The following is a 20982-nucleotide window of genomic DNA, read 5'->3' on the forward strand; positions in this document are numbered from 1 at the left end:
AATGCTTAGTGAACTTTAAAATCTTATGGGTCATTTCTAACTAGGAGAATTTTTTTTTTTTTTACTCTAAGCTTCTGTCATTTTCCCATGGGGTGTCTATTAAGTAAAAATCAGGGTAGATATATTCTGAAATGTCAACAATATTCATTACATGTGAGTGTTGAGATTAAGGGGGCTTTTTTTTCCTTCCAATTTGGTTTTCTTAGTTCTGATTTCCCAACTCATATGCAAAGAAAATGGATTACTTCCACAATAAGGGAAACAGGTTCACATGTAAAGAACCTAAAAGAGAAACATCTGAATTAAAATGCTTCAGAAAAGGAAAACATAAAATAATGAAGATAGAAAATATCAGGAAATTTCAAACACAAAGCAATATAAGTACTGGATAAAGTGAAAATTGAAGGGAAAAAACAGTTCTCTCAAACCCTGCTACTGCTAACTAAGTTGATTATGTAATATTCTAAATCCTTCGTTGTCATTTCCACAGTGTTCAGAATATGAATAGGAACAAAGATCATCAAGATTTAGGAGGATGGCAAAACCCAGTCCAAGGAAAATAAGAATCATAGTAAAGTGATACAGGAGCTGAAAGACAAAATCGGCAGTATAAAAAAGAACCTAACAGGTCTGACAGAGCTGAATAACACAAGAATTTCACAATGCAATCACAGGTATTAACAGCAGAATAAACCAAGCTGAGGAAAGAATCTCAGAACTTGAAGACTGGTTCTCTAAAATAAGACAGGCCAGGCATGGTGGCTCACACCTGTAATCCCAGGACTTTGGGAGGCTGAGGCGGGGATCACCTAAGGTCAGGAGTCAGAGACCAGCCTGGCCAACATGATGAAACCCCACCTCTACTAAAAATACAAAAATTATCTGGGCGTGGTGGCAGGCACCTGTAATCCCAGCTACTTGGGAGGCTGAGGCAGGAGAATCTCTTGAATCTGGGAAGTGGAGGTTGCAGTGAGCTGAGATCACATCACTGCACTCTAACCTGGGCAACAAGTATGAAACTCCATCTCAAAAAAATTAAATAAGACAGTCAAAAATAAAGCAAGAAGAATAGAAAGGAAGGAACAAAAACCTCCAAGAAGTATGGGATTATGTAAAGAGGACAAATCTATGTATCATTGGCATCCCTGAAAGGGAGGGGAACAAAGTAAATAACTTGAAAGATATATTTCAGGATTGATATGGTTTGGTTCTGTGTCACCACCCAAATCTCATCTTGTAGCTCCCATAATTCCCATGTGTTGTGGGAGGGACCCGGTGGGAGATGACTGAATTATGAGGGTGAGTCTTTCCGTGCTGTTCTCCTGATAGTGAATTGGTCTCACGAGATTTGATGGTTTTAAAAACGGGAGTTTCCCTGCACAAGCTCTCTCTCTTTGCTTGCCACCATCCATGTAAGATGTGACTTGCTCCTCCTTGCCTTTTACCTTCTGCCATAATTGTGAGGCCTCCCCAGCCACATGGAACTATAAATTCAGTAAACCTCCTTCTTTTTTAAATTGCCCAGTCTTGGATATGTCTTTATCAGCAGTGTGAAAACAGACTAATACAAGGATACCATCCATGAAAACTTCCCCAACCATGTTAGAGAGTCCAACAGTCAAATTCAGAAAATACAGAGAACTCCTGCAAGATTCCACACAAGAAGATCATTCCCAAGACACATAATCATCAGACTTTCCAAGGTCAAAATGAAAGAACATTAAAGACAGCTAGAGACAAAGGGTAGGTCACCTACAAAGAGATCCCTATCGGGCTAACAGCAGACCTCTCAGCTGAAACCCTATAAGCCAGAAGAGACTGAGGGCCTATGGTTAACATTCTTAGAGAAAAAAAATCTTCAACCAAGAATTTATATCCAGCCAAACTAAGCTTCCTAAATGAAGGAAAAATAAGATCCTTTTCAGATAAGCAAATGTTGAGGGACTTCATTACTACCAAACTTGCCTTACAGGAGACTTTGAAAAGAGCACTAAATATAGAAAGGAAAGATCACTACCAGCTAATACAAAAACCCACTTAACCACACAGACCAGTGTCACTGTAAAACAACCACACAAACAGGCCAACATAATAACCAACAAACAGCCCAATGACAGGATCAAATCCACACATATCAAAACCAACATTGAATGTAAATGGGCTAAATGCCTCACTTAAAAGGCACAGAGTGGCAAGCTGGGTAAAAAAGCAAGACCCAATAGCATGCTGTCTTCAAGAAACCCATCTCACACATAATGACACTCATAGGCTCAAAATAAAGGGATGGAGAGAAATCTACCAAGCAAATGGAAAACAGAAAAAAGCAGGGGTTGCAATCCTAATTTCAGACAAAACAGATTTTAAACCAACAAAGATAAAAAAAGACAAGGGAAGGACATTACATAATGGTAAAGGGTTCAATTCAGCAAGAAGACCTAACTATCCTAAATACATATGCACACAACATAGGAACACCCAGATTCATAAAGCAAGTTCTTTATGAATCTGGGTGCAAAAAGACATAGACTCCCACATAATATTAATAATGTGAGACTTCTATATTCCACTGACAATATTAGAGCATTGAAGCAGAAAATTAACTAAGATATACAGGACCTAAATTCACCATTGGAACAAATGGATCTGCTAGACCTTTACAGAAGTCTCCACCCAAAAACAACAGAGTATACATTAATCTCATTGCCACATGGTACACACTTTAAAATTGACCACATAATTGGACATAAAACAATCCTCAACAAGTGTAAAAGAACCAAAATCATACCAAACACACTCTTGGACCATAGCACAATAAAAATAGAAGTCAACACATTGAAAATAAAACCATAAAATTACATGGAAATTAAACAACATACTCCTGAATGACTTTCAGGTAAATAACGAAATTGAGGCAGAAATCAAGTTATTTGAAAATAAGGAAAACAAAGATACAATATACCAGAATCTCTGGGACATAGCTAAGGCAATGTTAAGAGGGAAATTCATAGCACTAAATGCCCACCTCACAAAGTGATAAAAGATCTCAAATTAACAACCTAACATCACAACTGAAAGAATTAGACAAGCAAGAGCAAATCAACCCCAAAGCTAGCAGAAGACGAGAAATAACAAAATTCAGAGCTGATCTGAAGGAAATTGAGACATGAAAAACCATGTAAGAGATCAGCGAATCCAGGAATTGGTTTTTTGAAAAAAGTTAATGAAATAGGCCAGGCATGGTGGCTCATGCCTATAGTCCCAGCACTTAGGGAGGCTGAGGTGGGCAGATCACTTGAGGTCAGGAGTTTGAGACCAGCCTGGCCAACATGGTGAAACCTATCTCTACTAAAAATGCAAAAATTAGCCAGGCGTGGTGGCATGCGCCTGTAATCCCAGCTGCATGGGAGGCTGAGGCAGGAGAATGCATGAACCCAGGAGGCAGATGTTGCAGGGAGCTGAGATTGCACCACTGCACTCCAGCCTGGGTGACAGAGCGAGACTTCATCTCAAGAAAAAGACTAATGAAATAGGCTAGTAGCTTCAGTAATTAAGAAGAAAATAGAGAAGATCCAAATAAACACAATTAGAAATGACAAAGGGAATGTTACTACTGACCCACAGAAATAAAAACAACCATCAAAAACTACTACAAACACTACACACACGAACTAGAAAACCTAGGAGAAATGGAAAAATTCCTGGACACATAAACCCTCCCAAGACTGAGCTAGGAAGAAATTGATTCCCTGAACTGACTAATAATGAGCTCTGAAATTGTATCAGTAATAAATAGCTTACCAACCAAAAAAGCCCAGGACATGATGGACTCACAGCCAAATTCTACCAGACGTACAAAGAAGAGCTGTTACCATTCCTACAGAAACAATTCTAAAAAATTGAGGAGGAGGGATTTCTCCCCAACTCATTCTACAAGGCCAGCATCATCCTGATACCAAAACCTAGCAGAGACACAACAAAACAAGAAAACTTCAGGGCAATATCCTTGATGAACATTGACTCCTCAACAAAATACTTGCAAACCAAATCCAGCAGCACATCAAAAAGCTAATCCACACTGATTAAGTAGGCTTCATCCCCGGGATGCCAGGTTGGTTCAACATGCAAACATCAATAAATGTGATTCATCATGTAAACAGAATTAAGATAAAAGCCACATGACTATCTCAATAGAAGCAGAAAAGTCTTTTGATAAAATTCAACATTGCTTCATGTTTAAAACTCTCAATAAACTAGGTATTGAAGGAATATACCTCAAAATAATAAGAGTCATCTGTGACAAACCCACAGCCAGCGTTATACTGAATGAGCAAAAGCTGGAAGCATTCCCCTTGAAAACCGGTACAAGACAAGGATGCCCTCTCTCACCACTTACCTTCAACATAATATTGGAAGTCCTAGCTGGAGCAATCAGGCAAGATAAAGGGCATCCAAATAGGAAGAGAGGAAGTCATACTATATCTGTTTGCAGACAACATGATCCTATATCTAGAAAACTCCGTAGTCTCAGCCCAAAAGCTCCTTTAGCTGATAAATAACTTCAGCAAAGTTGCAAAATACAAAATCAATGTACAAAAATCACTAGCATTCCTATACACCAACAACCACCAAACTGAGAGCCAAATCAGAAAGGCAATCCCATTCACAGTTGCCATACACACATACACACACACAACCTAGGAATACAGCTAACCAGGGAGGTAAAAGATCTCTACAATGAGAATTTCAAAACACTGCTCAAACAAATCAGAGAAGATACAAACAAATGGAAAAACATCCCATGCTCATGGATAGGAAGAATCAATATCATTAAAATGGCTATACTGCCCAAAGCAGTTTACAGATTCAATGCTATTCCTATCAAACTACCAACGACATTCTTCACAAAACTAGAAAAAAAATTTCAAAATTTATATGGAACCTCAAAAGTGCACGAATAGCCAAGGCAATCATAAGTAAAAAGAACAAAGCTGAAGGCATCACGTTACCTGACTTCAAACTATACTACAAGTCTACAGTGACCTAAATAGCATGGTATTGGTACAAAAACAGGCACATAGACCAGTGGAACAGAACAGAGAACCCAGAAATGAGACCACACATCTACAACCATCTGATCTTTGACAAAGCTGACAAAAACAAGCACTGGGGAAAAGACTCCCTGTTTAATAAATGGTGCTGGGATAACTGGCTAGCCATATGCAGAAGTTTGAAGCTGGACCCCTTCCTTACACCATATACAAAAATAAACTCAAGATGGATTAAAGACAAATGTAAAACCCAAAACTTTTTTTTTTTTTGAGACGGAGTCTCTGTCTGTAGCCCAGGCTGGAGCGCTCACTGCAAGCTCCGCCTCCCGGATTCACGCCATTCTCCTGCCTCAGCCTCCAGAGTAGCTGGGACTACAGGTGCCTGCCACCACGCCCGGCTAATTTTTTGTATTTTTTAGTAGAGAAGGGGTTTCACCGTGTTAGCCAGGATGGTCTCGATCTACTAACCTCATGATCTGCCTGCCTCAGCCTCCCAAAGTGCTGGGATTACAGGCGGAGCCACCGCACCCGGCTAAAACCCAAAACTGTAAAAACCCTGGACACAACCTAGGCAATACCATCCTGGACATAGGAATGGGCAAAGATTTAATGGCAAGACACCAAAAGCAATTGCAACAAAAGCCAAAATTGATGAGTGAGATCTAAATAACTTAAGAGCTTCTGTACAGCAAAAGAAACTATCAACAGAGTAAACAGACAACCTACAGAATGGGAGGAAATATTTGCATACTATGCATATGACAAAGGTCTGATATCCAGCATCTATAAGGAACTTAAACAAATTTACAAGAGAAAAACAACCCCATTAAAAAGTGGGCAAAGGACATGAACAGACACCTCTCAAAAGGAAGACATACATACAGCCAACAAGCATATGAAAAAAAGCTCAATATCACTGATCATTAGAGAAATGTGAGTCAAAACCACCGTGAGATACAATTTCACACCAGTCAGAATGGCTATTACTAAAAAGTAAAAAAAACAAAAAAAAACCACATGCTGGTGAGGTTGTGGAGAAAAGGGAAGGCTTATACAATGTTGGTAGGAGTGTAAATTAGTTCAGCCATTGTGGAAAGCAGTATGGTGATTCTTCAAAGAGCTAAAAGTAAAACTACCATTCAACCCAGCAATCCCATTACTGGTTGTAGACCCAGAGGAATATAAAGCATTCTACCATAAAGACACATGTACACAAATGTTCATTGCAGCACTGTTCACAATAGCAAAGACATGGAATCAACTAAATGCCCGTCCATCAGTGACAGACTGGATAAAGAAAATGTGGTACATATACACCATGGAATATTACGCAGCCATAAAAAATAATGAAATTATGTCCTTTGCAGGAACATGGATGGAGTTGCAGGCTATCATCCTTAGCAGACTAACACAGGAACAGGAAACCAAATACCACATGTTCTCACTTATAAGTAGGAGCTAAATGATAAGAATTTATGAACACAAGGAACAACAGACACTGGGGCCTACTTGAGGGGGGAGGGTGGGAGGGGAGAGAGGAGCAGAATAGGTAACTATTGGATACTGAGCTTAATACCTGGTGATATGATAATATGTACAACAAACCCCTGTGACATGTGTTTATGTAACCTTCACGTGTACTTCAAACCTAAAATTTAAAAAAAATAACATCAAAGATTACTGATTACAGAGCACTATAACAGATATAATAATAATGAAAAAGTTTGAAAAATTGAGAGAATTACCAAAATGTGACACAGACATTGAGCACATGCTGTTGATAAAAAGGCTCCAATAGGCTTGCTTGATGCAAGGTTGCCACAAACCTTCAATTTGTAAAAAAAAATGCAGTATCTGTGAAGCAAAATACAGCAAAATGCAATAAAACATGTGCCCATATATAATATTCTTTATTAATCATACGTGGTTAAGTCCAGTTCCTAAAAATCTAGTTTCTGCTCTCCTTTTGCGATGTTTTCATGGAAAATTTGTGTTATGGGAAAAGGTGAGGAAATTTATTTTATGAAAGAAAGTTGTTTTGGTCTAATGCCCTGTGTTATTGGGTGTAGATTTGTGGGAAACAGCAGCTATATGCAGACAGGTCAGCATGGCATGCCTCAAATGGGAACTCAGGACTGGCAGGATGTGAGTCTGAAATAGAGAAGTACATGAGGTGGGGGTTGGCTAGACTACTTCAGCAAAGATTCAGCAGTAATGCATTGTTTTATATCTGTGAGGTTAACAGTCCAAGGTAAGCATACCTTGTCTGGATAGACAAGTGATCTGGTGCCCACTTGGTCCCTTCCACGGTATTGCTCTGCCACCCCCAGGGCATATATCAGCTGCGTGGCTGAGGGAAAACTGGGAAGTCCAGCAGCTGGGAAAGGGAGAGCACCAAAGGCCATGGCAAGGGGTCTTCTTTTAACCAAGGGATGCCAAAGTGTCCATGTCCCTTGTGGGAACATTTTGTGATGAATAGTCACTTGGCCATATACAGCATGTAAGGTGACAAATGTGATTTTAACTGAACAGCCTGGTGCTCTGGGAAGAAGGAAACAAGTTTAAAGGGGACAGACAGCAGTTTCCACCTAATGTGGCTCTGTCGGGATCTGTGTGAATTGCACGTAGCATGTTTCTGTTACACCTCTGTGCCCAGCAACCATTTTCATTGGTTGTGCCAGTGAACAGGGGTAAATTTAATAAGAGCTAGCATGCTGTTATGCTCTTGTAGAGTCAGGGCAGCTCTTAAATGGTCATGTTACATCTTGTGGCATGAGAATATTTTATTAAGCACTTCATAACTGTCTAGTTTTCATGTGTGGCTAATTGTAGTGTTCAAATACTATTCTTAAGTCTCACTACCGGTAACTTTTCCTCTGAATTCATTAGGTAACTGTATATTCCAATTTGGGAAATTATTTTTTGCTTCACCTCATTTCTGGTGGTGGTGCTAGTGAGCTGTGAATCTGTCACTAGGCAGCCTGCAGGAAAGGGATGCCAAACATAAAGCAAGAGGCCTATCAAAGACACTGAAATCTGCAGAGTGAACCACACTCTATACTAAGAGTTAACAATGTCTGCAAAGCAGTGTAAAATATCCTAGACATATATTGCTTTAGTTTAGGGCAATGTTTAAGAAATGCAGAATTGTTTGAATATTCATATGTTTCATCTTTTGAAAGAATACTACATTGATTATGTAATTTTCTAGTGGTATGCCAAAAAGTGTTCTTTATGTCTTCCTAATGTTCTGGAAGTATTTTTCTCCCTTGAGGGTTTCCTTACCCAAAAAATGGCCAGAAGTTGAGCGCATTGGCTTTGATTTTATCTCCACTAGCCAGGTCATGAACTAGTAATATACTTGCCGTACCTTTTTCATATTTCTTATAAAATGGGAAATTTAAGAAGGGTTACTTTGTAACAAGACTGAGAAAAGAATTTTAGGCTCTAAAATGATTTTTCATGATATCGGTATCACCTATTAGAGATCGTAGAACATCTGCGGATACCTTGAATTTCTGTTACTGTGAATAACTATTTTCTTAGTCTTATTAGTGATAGAATTTGGTTGATAAAAAATAAAAATTATGTTATCTCTAGCTAGTCATTGAATCCTTAGATCCGTTAGGCTCATTGAATCCTTAGATCCCTTGGACCTCATGTAAGATCATAAAATCTTTTTTTTTTTTTTTTTTTAAAGAATCAGGGTCTCATTCTGTTGCCCAGACTGAAGTGCAGTGGTGCAGTCTTGGCTCAATGAAGCCTTGACCTCCTGGATTCAAGTGATCCTCCAGCCTCAGTCTCCCAAGTAGCTGAGACTACAGGCACACACCACTATGCCTGGCTAATTTTAAAATTTTTTTTGTAGAGACAGGGTCATGCTATGTTGCTCAGGCTGGTCTCAAACTCCTGGCCTCAAGCAATCCTCCTGCCTCAGCCTCCCAAATTGCTGGGATTACAGTTGTGAGCCACCACACCCAGCTCTAGATCATTCTTAATTGCAGAGTAATACCTTCTGAAGGAAAGAGGTGGAGGAAAAACTGGAAGGGGTAAGTCTTGCTGTGACAGTAAGTCTGAGCTGCTCCCCTTTGCTTGCTAGGTAGAGGAGGAACTGCAGGAGCAAGACTTCTTGGACCGCTGCTTCCAAGAGATGCTGGATGAAGAAGACCAAGACTGGTTTATTCCATCACGAGACCTGCCTCAGGCCATGGGACAGTTGCAACAGCAGTTAAATGGACTGTCAGTCAGTGAAGGTCATGATTCTGAAGATATTTTGGTAAGAGCCATATGTAGTTCCCCAGGTTATGTAGTGAAAAGAATATAGGATTTGGAATGACAGACTTTCTTTCCAGCCCTACAACCCTCAACAAGTCTAGAGCCCTGTGAGCTGTTGTTTCTTTGCTCGTTTCATGGGCATTATTAATAAAGGGTGCATTAAAGATGCATTGCTCCTCATAAAGCACTATAAAACATTACTGTTGCCAGCATCACCAGCTTTTTACTTGCCAAGATTGGACGCCACCAACCTTTACTTTCTAATGGGCTCTTCAAAGTAGAATTGGGATTAAGGATAACAATTTGAACACTGAAGAAGTTTCTTCTCAAATATCATTTGCTGCTATTCTTCTCTTTTACTATCCCTCAAATCTGCATTTAATATACTTCTAAATGATTCTGTTATAAAAATTAGCTGTTCATTTTGGAAGAAATGTACTCCTGAGAAGTCATTTTCTCCACTTAGAATTAGAAAACCAGATAAATTAATTTCCTGCCTTTCATATTTATGTAATATCAGAAGTCTGTGAGCAGGCCGGGCACAGTGGCTCACGCCTGTAATCCCAGCACTTTGGGAGGCAGAGGCGGGTGGATCACCTGAGGTCTGGAGTTCGAGACCAGCCTGGCCAACGTGGCGAAACCCCATATCTACTAAAAAAAAATACAAAAATTAGCCAGGCATAGTGGTGCGTGCCTGTAGTCCCAGCTTGGAAGGCTAAGGCAGGAGAATTGCTTGAACCTGGGAGGCAAAGGGAGGCAGAGTTTGCAGTGAGCCAAGATTGCACCACTGCACTCCAGCCTGGGCGACAGAGCAAGACTGTCTCAAAAAAAAAAAAAAAAAAAAAAAGTCTGTGAGCAATATAGTTTTCACACAACTCATATTCTGAACAATCTTGCCCTGTGGTTTGCTAAGGTTTTGGATATTCACAAGAGAGTAGAGAACCAAAGAGAGTACAGAAAGATGAAGAAAAATAGAGATTGTGGTATCCAACCTGGTCTGATGGAGTACCCTGGTTTTCACCAAGTTAAGGTACTCAATGAATTGAAAAATTCTTCTTGGAGTTGAACTTACAGGCCTCTAATGAGATTTTGGAAAGCATCAGGAAGGAAACAAGAGTCTAAAGAAGGAAGGAGAAGATGAGCTTGCTTAGGGCTATGTCAGGTGCAGTTGAGATAACCTAGCAATAACAGCCTGAGTTACAAGGAATTTTCTTTCTTTCTCTCCCTAAAGCTAAGGGGAAGGTACTGATAATGATGGACTGGGTAAGTTTTAAAATGCAGCTTGCCTTAGGATTTACTATCTCTTGGTTCTTATTGCAGAGCAAAAGTAACCTGAACCCAGATGCCAAGGAGTTTATTCCAGGAGAGAAGTACTGAGCCGAGAAAGCTTTGAGGAGGACTTGTCTGTCCCCACATCTGGGGATAGTAATGCACAAAATGGTGGAGCTGAAGAGGGGGATGGGGCGGGCGAGGGGTGCACAGCGGGAAGGGGAGTGGTGGTCTCACGATACTGTGACTCTGAGTAACTAATATGCTCAGTCTTATTCTAAGCCTCTGAGTATTTCTATTTTGTTCTGCTGACTTTTGTTTGGAGGAGTTTCCTGTTTTGTTTTTTTAAATAGCTCTTTTGAGTTAAGGAAATTGCATTTCCCCCCCTTCATCAGAAGTGTTCTGCAGTGTGTATTTAAACAAAATAAGCTGACTAAGAAAAACTGGATATTTAGGAAATGCCCCTCTCACCCTGCTGTATACTTATCAGGGACAGTGAGCACCTGGAGAGCTTTTTGTGGAATCTGTTGAGTTGGATGGGAAAAGGGACAAGCAGAAAGAGCAGGTGGTGCAAACTGGAATTTGAGGCTCAGCTGCCCCACCCCTGGGGTCTCCTGCAATGAACTCGGATAGCCAATGTCCTGTCGAGCCCTTGCCTGTTTGTCCTGAACCCCATTCAAGAAAACACAGACTTAAAGTACTTAGTTTACAGTAACTTTTGATGATTGTTGAAAGTTGTAAATCAGAAGGTAGGGCTGTGATGGTGGTTGTCACTTGAGTCATTTAGTTACTGTTGTCCTGTTCATAAGCCTGTGTTCACCACCACCATCAGACTCACCATTTGTAAGTAGAAGAACACTAGGGTTGATATGCCACCTCATCTTTCATGAAGTCTATTCCCCAGCCTCCTTTTTAAGAAAAGATACTGCTACCAAAGGCATAGGGGAGGCCTGCTGTGCTGGCAATTAACATGAGCCTGCAGAAGTCATTCTTGAATCTGTTGTGTCTTAATTTTATTTGGACAGTTTTTTTTTTCCAGCCTCATCAACACTTGGTCTTTCTGGTGTCTTAATTCTCTCAGACAAGTTTATGCACTTTTTTAAGGAAATATTTTTCAGGACACTAGTAAGAAGCTCAGTTCACAGTTTGGATATTTCTTCCCACATTACAGAATTATGGAAAGGAACTCAAAACCAGCCTAGGAAAGTGAGTCCTGCTTGACCCATGTGACTGTGTACCTGACCTTCTGGGATCTTTTCAGCTATTAAAACATTTTACTGTTCCCACATACCCAGCTTTGCAAGTTTCGGAGATTGACCTAATCTTAGGGTGTGTTTCTTTGTCTTTCCTGGCTTTAACTTGCTGGGGTCTTTTGTTGCTACCCCTAAGGAACTAAACTGGGTGCCAGAAGCTGCCTTTGTGTATAGAGATGTAGATGGCAGTGTGGTGTACAGGAGAGCCATCCAGGCCATTCTCCCAGGGATGAGGACTTGGAGAGCCCTGAAGATAATAGTGGCTTCTTTCTGATTGCTACTGTGCTTGTGATAGGCCTAATAGGGAAAAGATATGTAACTTGAAATAAAGTTGGTATAAATTCAGTATGTGGATGTGGGACAGAGGTTGGAAGGAAAGGACTAGAGTATGGAAAGCTGAAGAAATTCTCCTTATGAGCTCTCGTTGACTTTTTGAACAGTGACAAGCTAATGCCAGATTTAAAATACACATTTTTTCCTATTTGAGTCTGTAGGATTATATCATTTGAAAAAATTGCCTTCCTTGTTAGGTCACATGTCATAGGAGAGTAGCTTAGACAACTTGCATTACCAGACAGACACATTAATTCCCAAACCCTCTATGTTGAGAGAATGAAACTCTTAACTCTTTTTCAGGGAGGACTATGAATAAAGAAACTTCTTTATTCAAGCTTCAGCTTTCAGCTGGGTTGTTCCCTCTTAAAAGGAAAGGGCATTGCAAGTGCGTAGAGGAAATCTCTCCCTTCTGGGACTGCTTTTCCTCCTTCATCCTCGTGAGCCTGTCCAAGCTCAGAATTCTGAAGGCTGTTAGAAATGTGTTGGGATTGCAGAGAGAAAGGAGCTTGTCTTTCCTTCTGCTGTGCTGGTCTGTTTTGGATGTCAGTCTTCAGTCTGGTTTCACAAGGTATATTTGGTCAGGACTATGAAAACTTCCAGCCAGTTTAGCATGGACACTGAGGGCTGGCATTTCTAGTCCTCTTCAGACACTGAACATGCTGACTCCAGGTATAGAAAGCAGCTAGCAAATTGATTCTTTTTTAAATGCATAGGACTCTGCTTCCAGCAGTTCCTCTTGTAGTCCAAATCTTTTTGCCATCTATTTATGTTGGGAGGTGGGGGCACAATTGTCACTCATGACACAGGCTAGTTAGAGTTTGCTACCTTCTTAGCAGAAAATGCATGTGTGTCTTGTTGGACCTTCACTAGGGAAAGGCTAGGAGCCTCTGGCTGTCAGTGACTTTTCTCACAAGAGAAGAACTAGCAAGCCATACTGGACACCTTTACCCTTTAATGGTGAGACTTGTATTTATAAGGGGTAATTTTGATGTTGAATTTAAGCCACTACTTTGTTTAAACTTTTTTTAATTGGCAACTAGAAGTTTGAGAATTTGTATAGAAATGGAACATGTATTTTTAACAGTTGCCAATCTGGCTGGTCCCAATGTTAGTTTATTAGTGATTGATCTGTAATTATTGGGATTATTTATTCAACTCTAAAATTCCAAGATGAAAACAATTTATCTCTTTCTTTTCAAGGGAAAAAAACCCAAATGAATGCATTTTCAGTTTCTCCAGGCCTTTGAACTGCAGCAGAAAATTCAAGGATACAGCCTAGGCCTGGGCAAATGTAGCCCTGGGTCTTTGGGCCAGTTTCTGACAATAATAGTTGAGTTTTGGGAATCACATAAGGGTGAAACCAGAAACGATCCTAAGGAAAGGCTTGACCTTTGTAGCACCTTTAGTTTCCAAAGTCACAGCAGCTGGGGTCCCTCTTTTTTTTTTTTTTTTTCTCTTTTTTTGAGACATAGTCTCACTCTGTCACCCAGGCTGGAGTGCAGTGGTATGACCATAGCTCACTGCAGCATCAAATTCCTAGGCTCAAGCAATCCTCCCATCTCAGCCTCCTGAGTAGCTGGGACAACAGGTACACACCACCACGGCCAGCAAATTATTTTTATTACTTTTATTTTTTGTAGAGACTGGATCTTGCTCTATTTCCCAAGCTACTCTTGAATTCTTGTGCTCAAGTGATTCTCCCACCTCAGCCTCCCAAAGTGCTGGGATTATAGGCTGGGTGTGGTGAGCCACCCCAGCCTGGGGTCTCTTTAATTAAGGTTATAATGCTAACTATGGCTTAAAATACTGAGCAACATTTTCCAAATTGTTTATTACTATTGCTTTGATTTTGGAGAAGCTGGGAAGTAAGGAGGTGAGGTGAATCCTCTGACAATTAACACGTGTTAGAGAAGAAAGTTGTGTGAAGAGGCTGCCAAAGTAAACAGCATGAATGAATCTTCTTGTATTAGGGCAGCTACAAACCCCAAGGTAGACAAATGACAGCCCAGGCTCCTGAACCATCGGGAACCCAGGAGTCTACCCTACTGTGAGGAGGGGGCAGGCCTTCAATAAGGGTCCCACCATCACGGGCTAATAATCTTTCTCAGTTTAGGTGATATTGAGGTATTGGAACTGTTAGAAATCTGACAGATTTGACCAAGATTTGGAGACGTCCACATATTGGGAAGGACTGAGTGTCCTTAGCCGCTCTCCTCTGGGATAACGCGGACGTCATTAGTTTGCGAAGTGGGTGGGGAGAACAGGAGGATTGACTCTAATTTGGTGTGTAGTGGGGGCCTTGATGTCCTTCTGCCTCTGTCCACATTTCTCCGTGTGACTCATTGCACCCTGCATTGCTCACAGGGATCATTAGTTCTCCCGGTAGACGGAGCACCTCTGCAGCTTCTGCTCTGCTGCCTTGTGAATTTCCTACACAGACTTGGTTAGTTACAATTTGGAAACAGTTTTTTGGGTTTTTTTTTCCTTTGTTTTAATCTTCTCACAATGAAGCTGCTATTGGTGACAGGGACAGGGGAGCAGGAAGCCAACCCAGGGAAACATGCGAGTTTCCTGCACACCACTTGGCCACCTACCCTCACTGGCCAAACCCCTACTGCTGTTCCCAGTCAGTCTGGTTTTTAGAGGAATCATGGGAATAGAACAGCTGGATACACTAATCTCTACAGGGTGTCAGGCAGGAGATTCACCTTCCCCAGTCCCAGGGGACAGGAGAGCATCTGTAAAGGGACAGATGCACCATCTTTATTTTAAAAGAAAAAGCTCCCTCAGATTTTGTTACTAGGAGTCTCCTTTGTGACATTTACTGAGCTTTCTCCCCAATCCTACCTTCCTATTGGCTACTTTTTAAATAAAAATAAACATTTTAGGCTAATATGACAAAAATGAGATAAAATCTTAAAAACATTTTACTAGTGTACAGTTACTAAAATGTGCTTACTATGAAACAGTAAAATATTTCACTCTGCAAATCATCACTAAATAGTTATTCTGTCCTGTTGATTATGAGCCTTCAAAAATGTTTAATGCTTGAAGGATGGTTTGGGAGGCAGGGAATCCTTTTCTTAAAACAACTTTAATGAGGCATATGTTACATATCATAAAACACCCATTTCAAGTGTACATTTCAGTGATTTTAGTAACTTCCCTCAGTGGTGTAGCTATAACTATTACTCAGTTTTAGAACATTTTTATCCCTCCCAATAAGATCTTCATGCTCTTTTACAGTTAATCCTGTTCTTAACCCCAGCAACAACTAATCTACTTTCTCTATAAATTTGCCTTTTCTGGACAGTTTGAATCAATGGAATCATACAATATGTGGTCTCTTGGGACTGACTTTTTTACTTAGCTAATGTTTTTGAGGTTCAGCCATGACATATAACCATGTTTTGGTAGTTTGTTCCTTTTATTGCTGAGTAGAATTCCACTGATGGATGTACCACATTTTGTCAGCAGAGAGCCTTTTAAACTTGGATTCAAACTTCCTGTTGTCTAAATGGAACCCTCTGAATGTAGGACTTACAGGGAAAGCTGCTGTGCATGTCAAAAAAACTACTAATCAGAACGAGCTTTGTCATCCAGAGCCAGAACTGCTGCAGAAATTTTTATAATTTTGCAACTTCTTTTTTTACAAGGAACTTTTGTGCTACTACACATCAGGACTTTTGAAGCATCCAATAAATCCATTTAATAAGTATGAGCATGTGTCTGAGTGGACAAGAAAGTGAAACCATCCATGCTACATTGGATAATTTTTCCTCCCCCGGGCTGGACAGGGAATCTCAGCTTTCAAAATAGAGTATCCTGGCTCCATTTACAAAGCTGCACAGGTATTAAAGATCGTGCTGCCTTTGTTAGGCAGATTTGGAGGTGAGGCCCAACAGCAAAGATGGAGAGGAAAAAGGGAATGGAGCTTGTGGAACAGGAAGCCCCCAGGGTTTGTGCAGGGCTGCTCAGCTCTTGAGGATGTTGTGGATGGTGAAGTGGTGATGGTGTCCCGGAGCAGCCCAGCACCTCCACTGGGCCCAGAAGGTCTTGACTTCAGACACTTACCCTGTTTCACAAGTGTTTAAAAGCTGTTTTTGCTTTTGTTTTTCTCCTAAATAATCATTACTTGGTAGTTATTAATCCTTCTTTGGGGGAGGGACAGGGCTTTTAAACTGAAGAAAATAATTTTCATAAAAATATCAAAAATGGAAAAAAGTTACTTTGTAAAAAATTTGCTATACAAACCAAATGGCAGCTGGTGAAAATCTCAATAAAATGTTAAATGCATTTGCTGGCAGTGGTACCCTTTTGCCTAAGGTTGGGTCACTGTTACACCGTGTGTGTTTGGGGTGGGGGGAGGTGTGAAACTTTTTGTCTCACACATAAGTTGTCTCATGGGTCATAATCTTAGTTGCAGTTTTCCTTTCAAATAGGGTTGCAAAGTAGAAAACATGGGCTTGGAAGTGACAGACCTGAGTGAATCCCACCTTCACTACTTTGTGCCATTGGCCTGCACTTTATTTACAAATAACCTCTATTTGTAAAGGTACAGCACCTGTCTCCTGGAACTATAATGACAGAATTTTAAAATACTGCCTGGCACATAATAGGCACTTAATACATGGTCGCCAATAGTGGCAATTGTATGTCCAACTTTGAACAAAGAGGCACTGACATCTTTGGGCTAGAAGGGAAACTAGGCATTTGTTTTCCTGTTTCTGGGCAAAACTGACTCTTACTACCTAGAAAACAAGTGTTCCTTATCTGCCTTTCAACTATTGAACAAGTTTGAGAGCGTGCTACATGTCAAGCATTCTCTTAGGGACAGGGGCTACGAGGGTTACCAGGCCCATTTTTTCCTCCCCCAGACTGGACAGGGAATCTCAGCTTTCAAAAAAGAGTATCCTGTCTCCATTTACAAAGCTACACAGGTATTAAAGGTTGTGCTGCCTTTGTTAGGCTGATTTGGAGCAGCAGCCACAGTCCCTGCTGTTGTGATTATTGTTTGGTGATGCCTAATTATTTCAACTTAAACCTTGCTCAGATCTCCCAGTGATTTCTTGAGGGGCTTTATCATATGGTTAAAAAATTATATGGGACTAGCCCAGGGCCCATGGGTTTTGCTGAGCCCTATCATTTCTTTGCCTCCTTCCTAAAAGCAGAGGGTGGAGGTTGGGGTATTCTGAGCTTGCCTATTTACAGCTTTTTAAAATAGTATAGTTATATGTAGTTTTGTGTATATAGAGTTTATTAGAATGTAACTTTCTTGAAGAGGTGGATGGTGTATTCATTTTTAAAAATTCCATTAAAGATAAAATTTCATTAACTTAGTTGAAGTATGATGTTACAGAAATGTACAGATATTTTGTGTGCAGTTCCATGAATTTTCACTACTGGAAAAAAGGTGTACTTATTTTTAATCCCTAGAGTACTCATCACACCTACAAGACATTCAATAAATATTTGCCGAATGAATGGGACAGATGAGGCTGTACTATCCCTGAGATCGCACAGGGAGATAAGGCAGTGCTAGTAGCCTCATTCCAATGCTTGTTTCAAGTTCTCTTGTCTCATCACAGGGCTGTTGCAGGCTCAGATGAGATGAATGTATACATCTCTAATGCCTTGGTAATATAAAATCCCATGGATAGCTCCTGATAGTTTGTTGGGGAAAGGACACTAAGTTTAAAATTAAAGGGGGAGAAACTCAGCGAAAATCACTTATGGGCTGGGCATGGTGGCTCACACCTATAATCCCAGCACTTTGGGAGCCCAAGACAGCAGGATTGCTTGAAGCCAGGAGTTCGAGACCAGCCTGGGCAACATAGCAAGACCCGTCTCTACAAAAAAATGACAGAATTAGCCAGGCGTGGTGGTACATGCCTATAGTCCCAGCTACTCGGAAGGCTGAGGTGGGAGGATCGCTTGAGCTCAGGAATTCAATGCTGCAGTGAGCTATGATCATGCCACTGCACTCTAGCCTAAGCAAAAGTGAGACCCTACCTGTAAAATAAAAAAAAATTTTTTTTTTTTGAGACAGAGTGTTACTCTGTTGCCCAGGCTGGAGTGCAGTGGTGCGGTCTCAGCTCACTGCATCCTCCACTTCCTGGGTTCAAGCAATTCTTCTGCCTCAGCCTCCTGAGTAGTTGGGATTACAGGTGCCTGCCACCACGCCCAGCTAATTTTTTGTATTTTTAGTAGAGACGGGGTTTCATCATGTTGGCCAGGCTGGTCTCGAACTCCTGACCTCATGACCCACCCGCCTCGGCCTCCCAAAGTGCTGGGATTACAGGCATGAGCCACCGCACCGGGCCTGTAAAATAAAATTTTTAAAAATCACTTGTGATTTTCTGCACTGCAGCCTGTCTAATAGAGCCTTAATAACTGGGGAGTAAAGGACCTCATCACATCTCCTAAATGTGACAGGAACTAGTAACACATCTGACCTTATGCACTTTAATACTGCCTTTTTTCAGCATTTTTTTTAACACATATGCTGGGACTAAAAAAGTCAAGATGTGCTCCTCCACTAAAACCTCCACTGTCCAATTGGAATTGCAGTCTAGATAATTCTAAGGAAAAGCGACGGCCATATTCTGAAGAACATAAGTAGGTCTCAGTAGTTATAAACTCCAATTTATAAGCATTTGGTGAATAAAATATTTACATAATATTTAAAGCATTTGGTGAATAACATATTCACCAAAATGCTGTTTGATCCTCATCCTGAGAGCATGTTTTTAAAAATCTCCAAAGCTCACCACTCATTAATAACCCAACAGTTTTTCAAGACTGTGGGTTATAGCAAAGATGCTCTGCTGTGTCCTTGTTCTCTCTGCAAGCTTTTTACCAGGTGCTGGACTGGAGACATGCTGAGTGCTAGACCACAGTGATTTGGTCATAGCTGGATGTGAAGATGGCTGGCTGTTCTTTCAGAAGAGACCTGGCTGGAGTTCTTATTGCTTAAAGCTCCAGCTTGCAGCACTGGGCTAGAGCTGATAGGAGGAGAGTTGTTACCATTCTGTTCTACATGAATGCTACACTGTGAAAGAACAGCGTCATCTGACTTGGGCATCAAGGTAGTATTCAAGACGTCTTAGAAGGCCTAATCAGAACTTACCAGCTGCAGCACAGAGCTCCCTCAAGTGCAGATGCTGGACCTCTGCAGCAGAAATTACTCAAGCTGTTTAGTATAATAGAAATGAAAGTTCCCCATCCCATCCTTAACCTATTATCATCAGATACCTCAGGGCAGGGGAGGGGAGTAGACAGAAACCCGATTTTAAAACAAACTCTAGAATAACTGATGTCTGTAAGTTGGAGAACTGATGTGCAGGACATGATCCACATGCCTCTAATAAAACACCTGGAGAGGCAGCTATTGTGGATCGAGACTCCTGTCCTTAGTCTTCACCAAGCAGCACAGGCTGTGGAACTGAAGTTTCAGGTTTGCCTTCACTGGCCGAACTATGGTATCCAGAGGGCAGGAAACATGTCTGCTCTTCACTGATGCTCCTCATTCCCAGGAACACACAACACAGTGTCACGCTGTAAGCAGAGCCAGGCTAGTAGTAGCCAGGAATAGGTCGGCCACCGAGGTGAGCAGTACCTAGTTGGTCTTCTTGGATCTCAGCCATCCTCATAACCTTTCAACAACTCATTCATAGGAAAAACTGCAAAATGTCCTGCTTACCTCCAGTTACTAAATCCAGTGAGGCAAAGATGCTCCCAGTCTAGAATTGTACTCTAGCCCCTAAATCTTGCTGGGAGTCTCAGGAGAGGGTGTGACATACCTAAGGTTACTCCCTGTGATGCTCTGAATGGCGAACACTTGTTTCTGGTGACTGTGGTCGCCAGGGATCGTCACCCACTTGACACGACAGGGGAAAACAGGTCACAGATTAACTGGCAGTCACACAGTGCATATGTATGGTAATGTGGGGGGAAGGGTAGCACACAGACAAATCATCTGCCCAAGTGCATGCTGAGTGGATGCAGATCACAGGCCGAGCACCTGGGGGCGGGGCTTTAAACCTTGGACTAAATCCACTCATGAGCCCTCTGGGATATCTGCTGGCAGGTGCACTGAGGATGTACACAGCACATGTGTTTGATAATGCAGTCCAATTGGGGAGTGGATAAAGTGCGTTTATTTTCTTCTATGTTTGTTTTTCTAAAAAGGAGAAAGGAAGCAAAAGACTCTTTCCTTCCAGACCCAGTGTCCACTGAGCTTGGAGTGGGTGGAGCCGGGACCAGCCCCCTAGGAGAAGGTGTGGGAATAGAAAGCAATGGCATTGGCGCTATAGTCCATGGGGAGGAGGTGCCCGATGTGCCTGGCCCCTAGGCTGGCCCCACTCAGAGCGGAGGAGTGCCTCAGCTTCATCAGGGTGAAGCTGGAGAAGAAGTTCTGAGCCTGGATCTCTTTGCCCTGGGTCAGCACCAAAGAAAACCTGGAAGGCTTTCCCCTTCCGCCGTGATTGTAAGTTTCCTGAGGTCTCCCCAGCCATGCTTCCCGAATAGCCTGCAGAACCATGAGGCAATTAAACCCATTTCCTTTATATATTACCCAGTTTCAGGTATTTCTTTACAGTAGTGTGAGAACAGACTAATACAGGTACTCAATAACTTGAGTAGATATAGGGATGAATAGATGAATAAAGTGAAACAGATAAACACTACTGGCAATCAGAGGCGAGGACTCACTCTCCTCTGGGATGGCCTTTATGAGGAGTCTTTGAAGGACAGAGAGGATCTAGACAGGCAGAGGAGAGGGACCTAAAGACCTCAAAGGT

The 20982-nt window shown here is 41.4% G+C and overlaps 1 protein-coding gene across 2 annotated transcripts in view; it reads left to right on the forward strand.

Moving 5' to 3' along the window:
• Positions 1–16477, forward strand: part of PAIP2B (poly(A) binding protein interacting protein 2B) — a 50455-nt gene extending 33978 nt beyond the window's left edge. For both annotated transcript variants that reach the window (XM_054475944.1, XM_063648592.1), the window contains exons 3-4: positions 9148–9324; positions 10644–16477. In XM_054475944.1, the coding sequence (XP_054331919.1) occupies positions 9148–9324; positions 10644–10700 (234 nt within the window). In that variant the 3' untranslated portion in view covers positions 10701–16477. The remainder of the gene's footprint in view (positions 1–9147; positions 9325–10643) is intronic.
• The last annotated feature ends 4505 nt before the right edge of the window (positions 16478–20982 follow it).

Source organism: Pongo pygmaeus, chromosome 12, assembly GCF_028885625.2.
Source record: "Pongo pygmaeus isolate AG05252 chromosome 12, NHGRI_mPonPyg2-v2.0_pri, whole genome shotgun sequence".
Taxonomy (NCBI): Eukaryota; Metazoa; Chordata; class Mammalia; order Primates; family Hominidae; genus Pongo; species Pongo pygmaeus.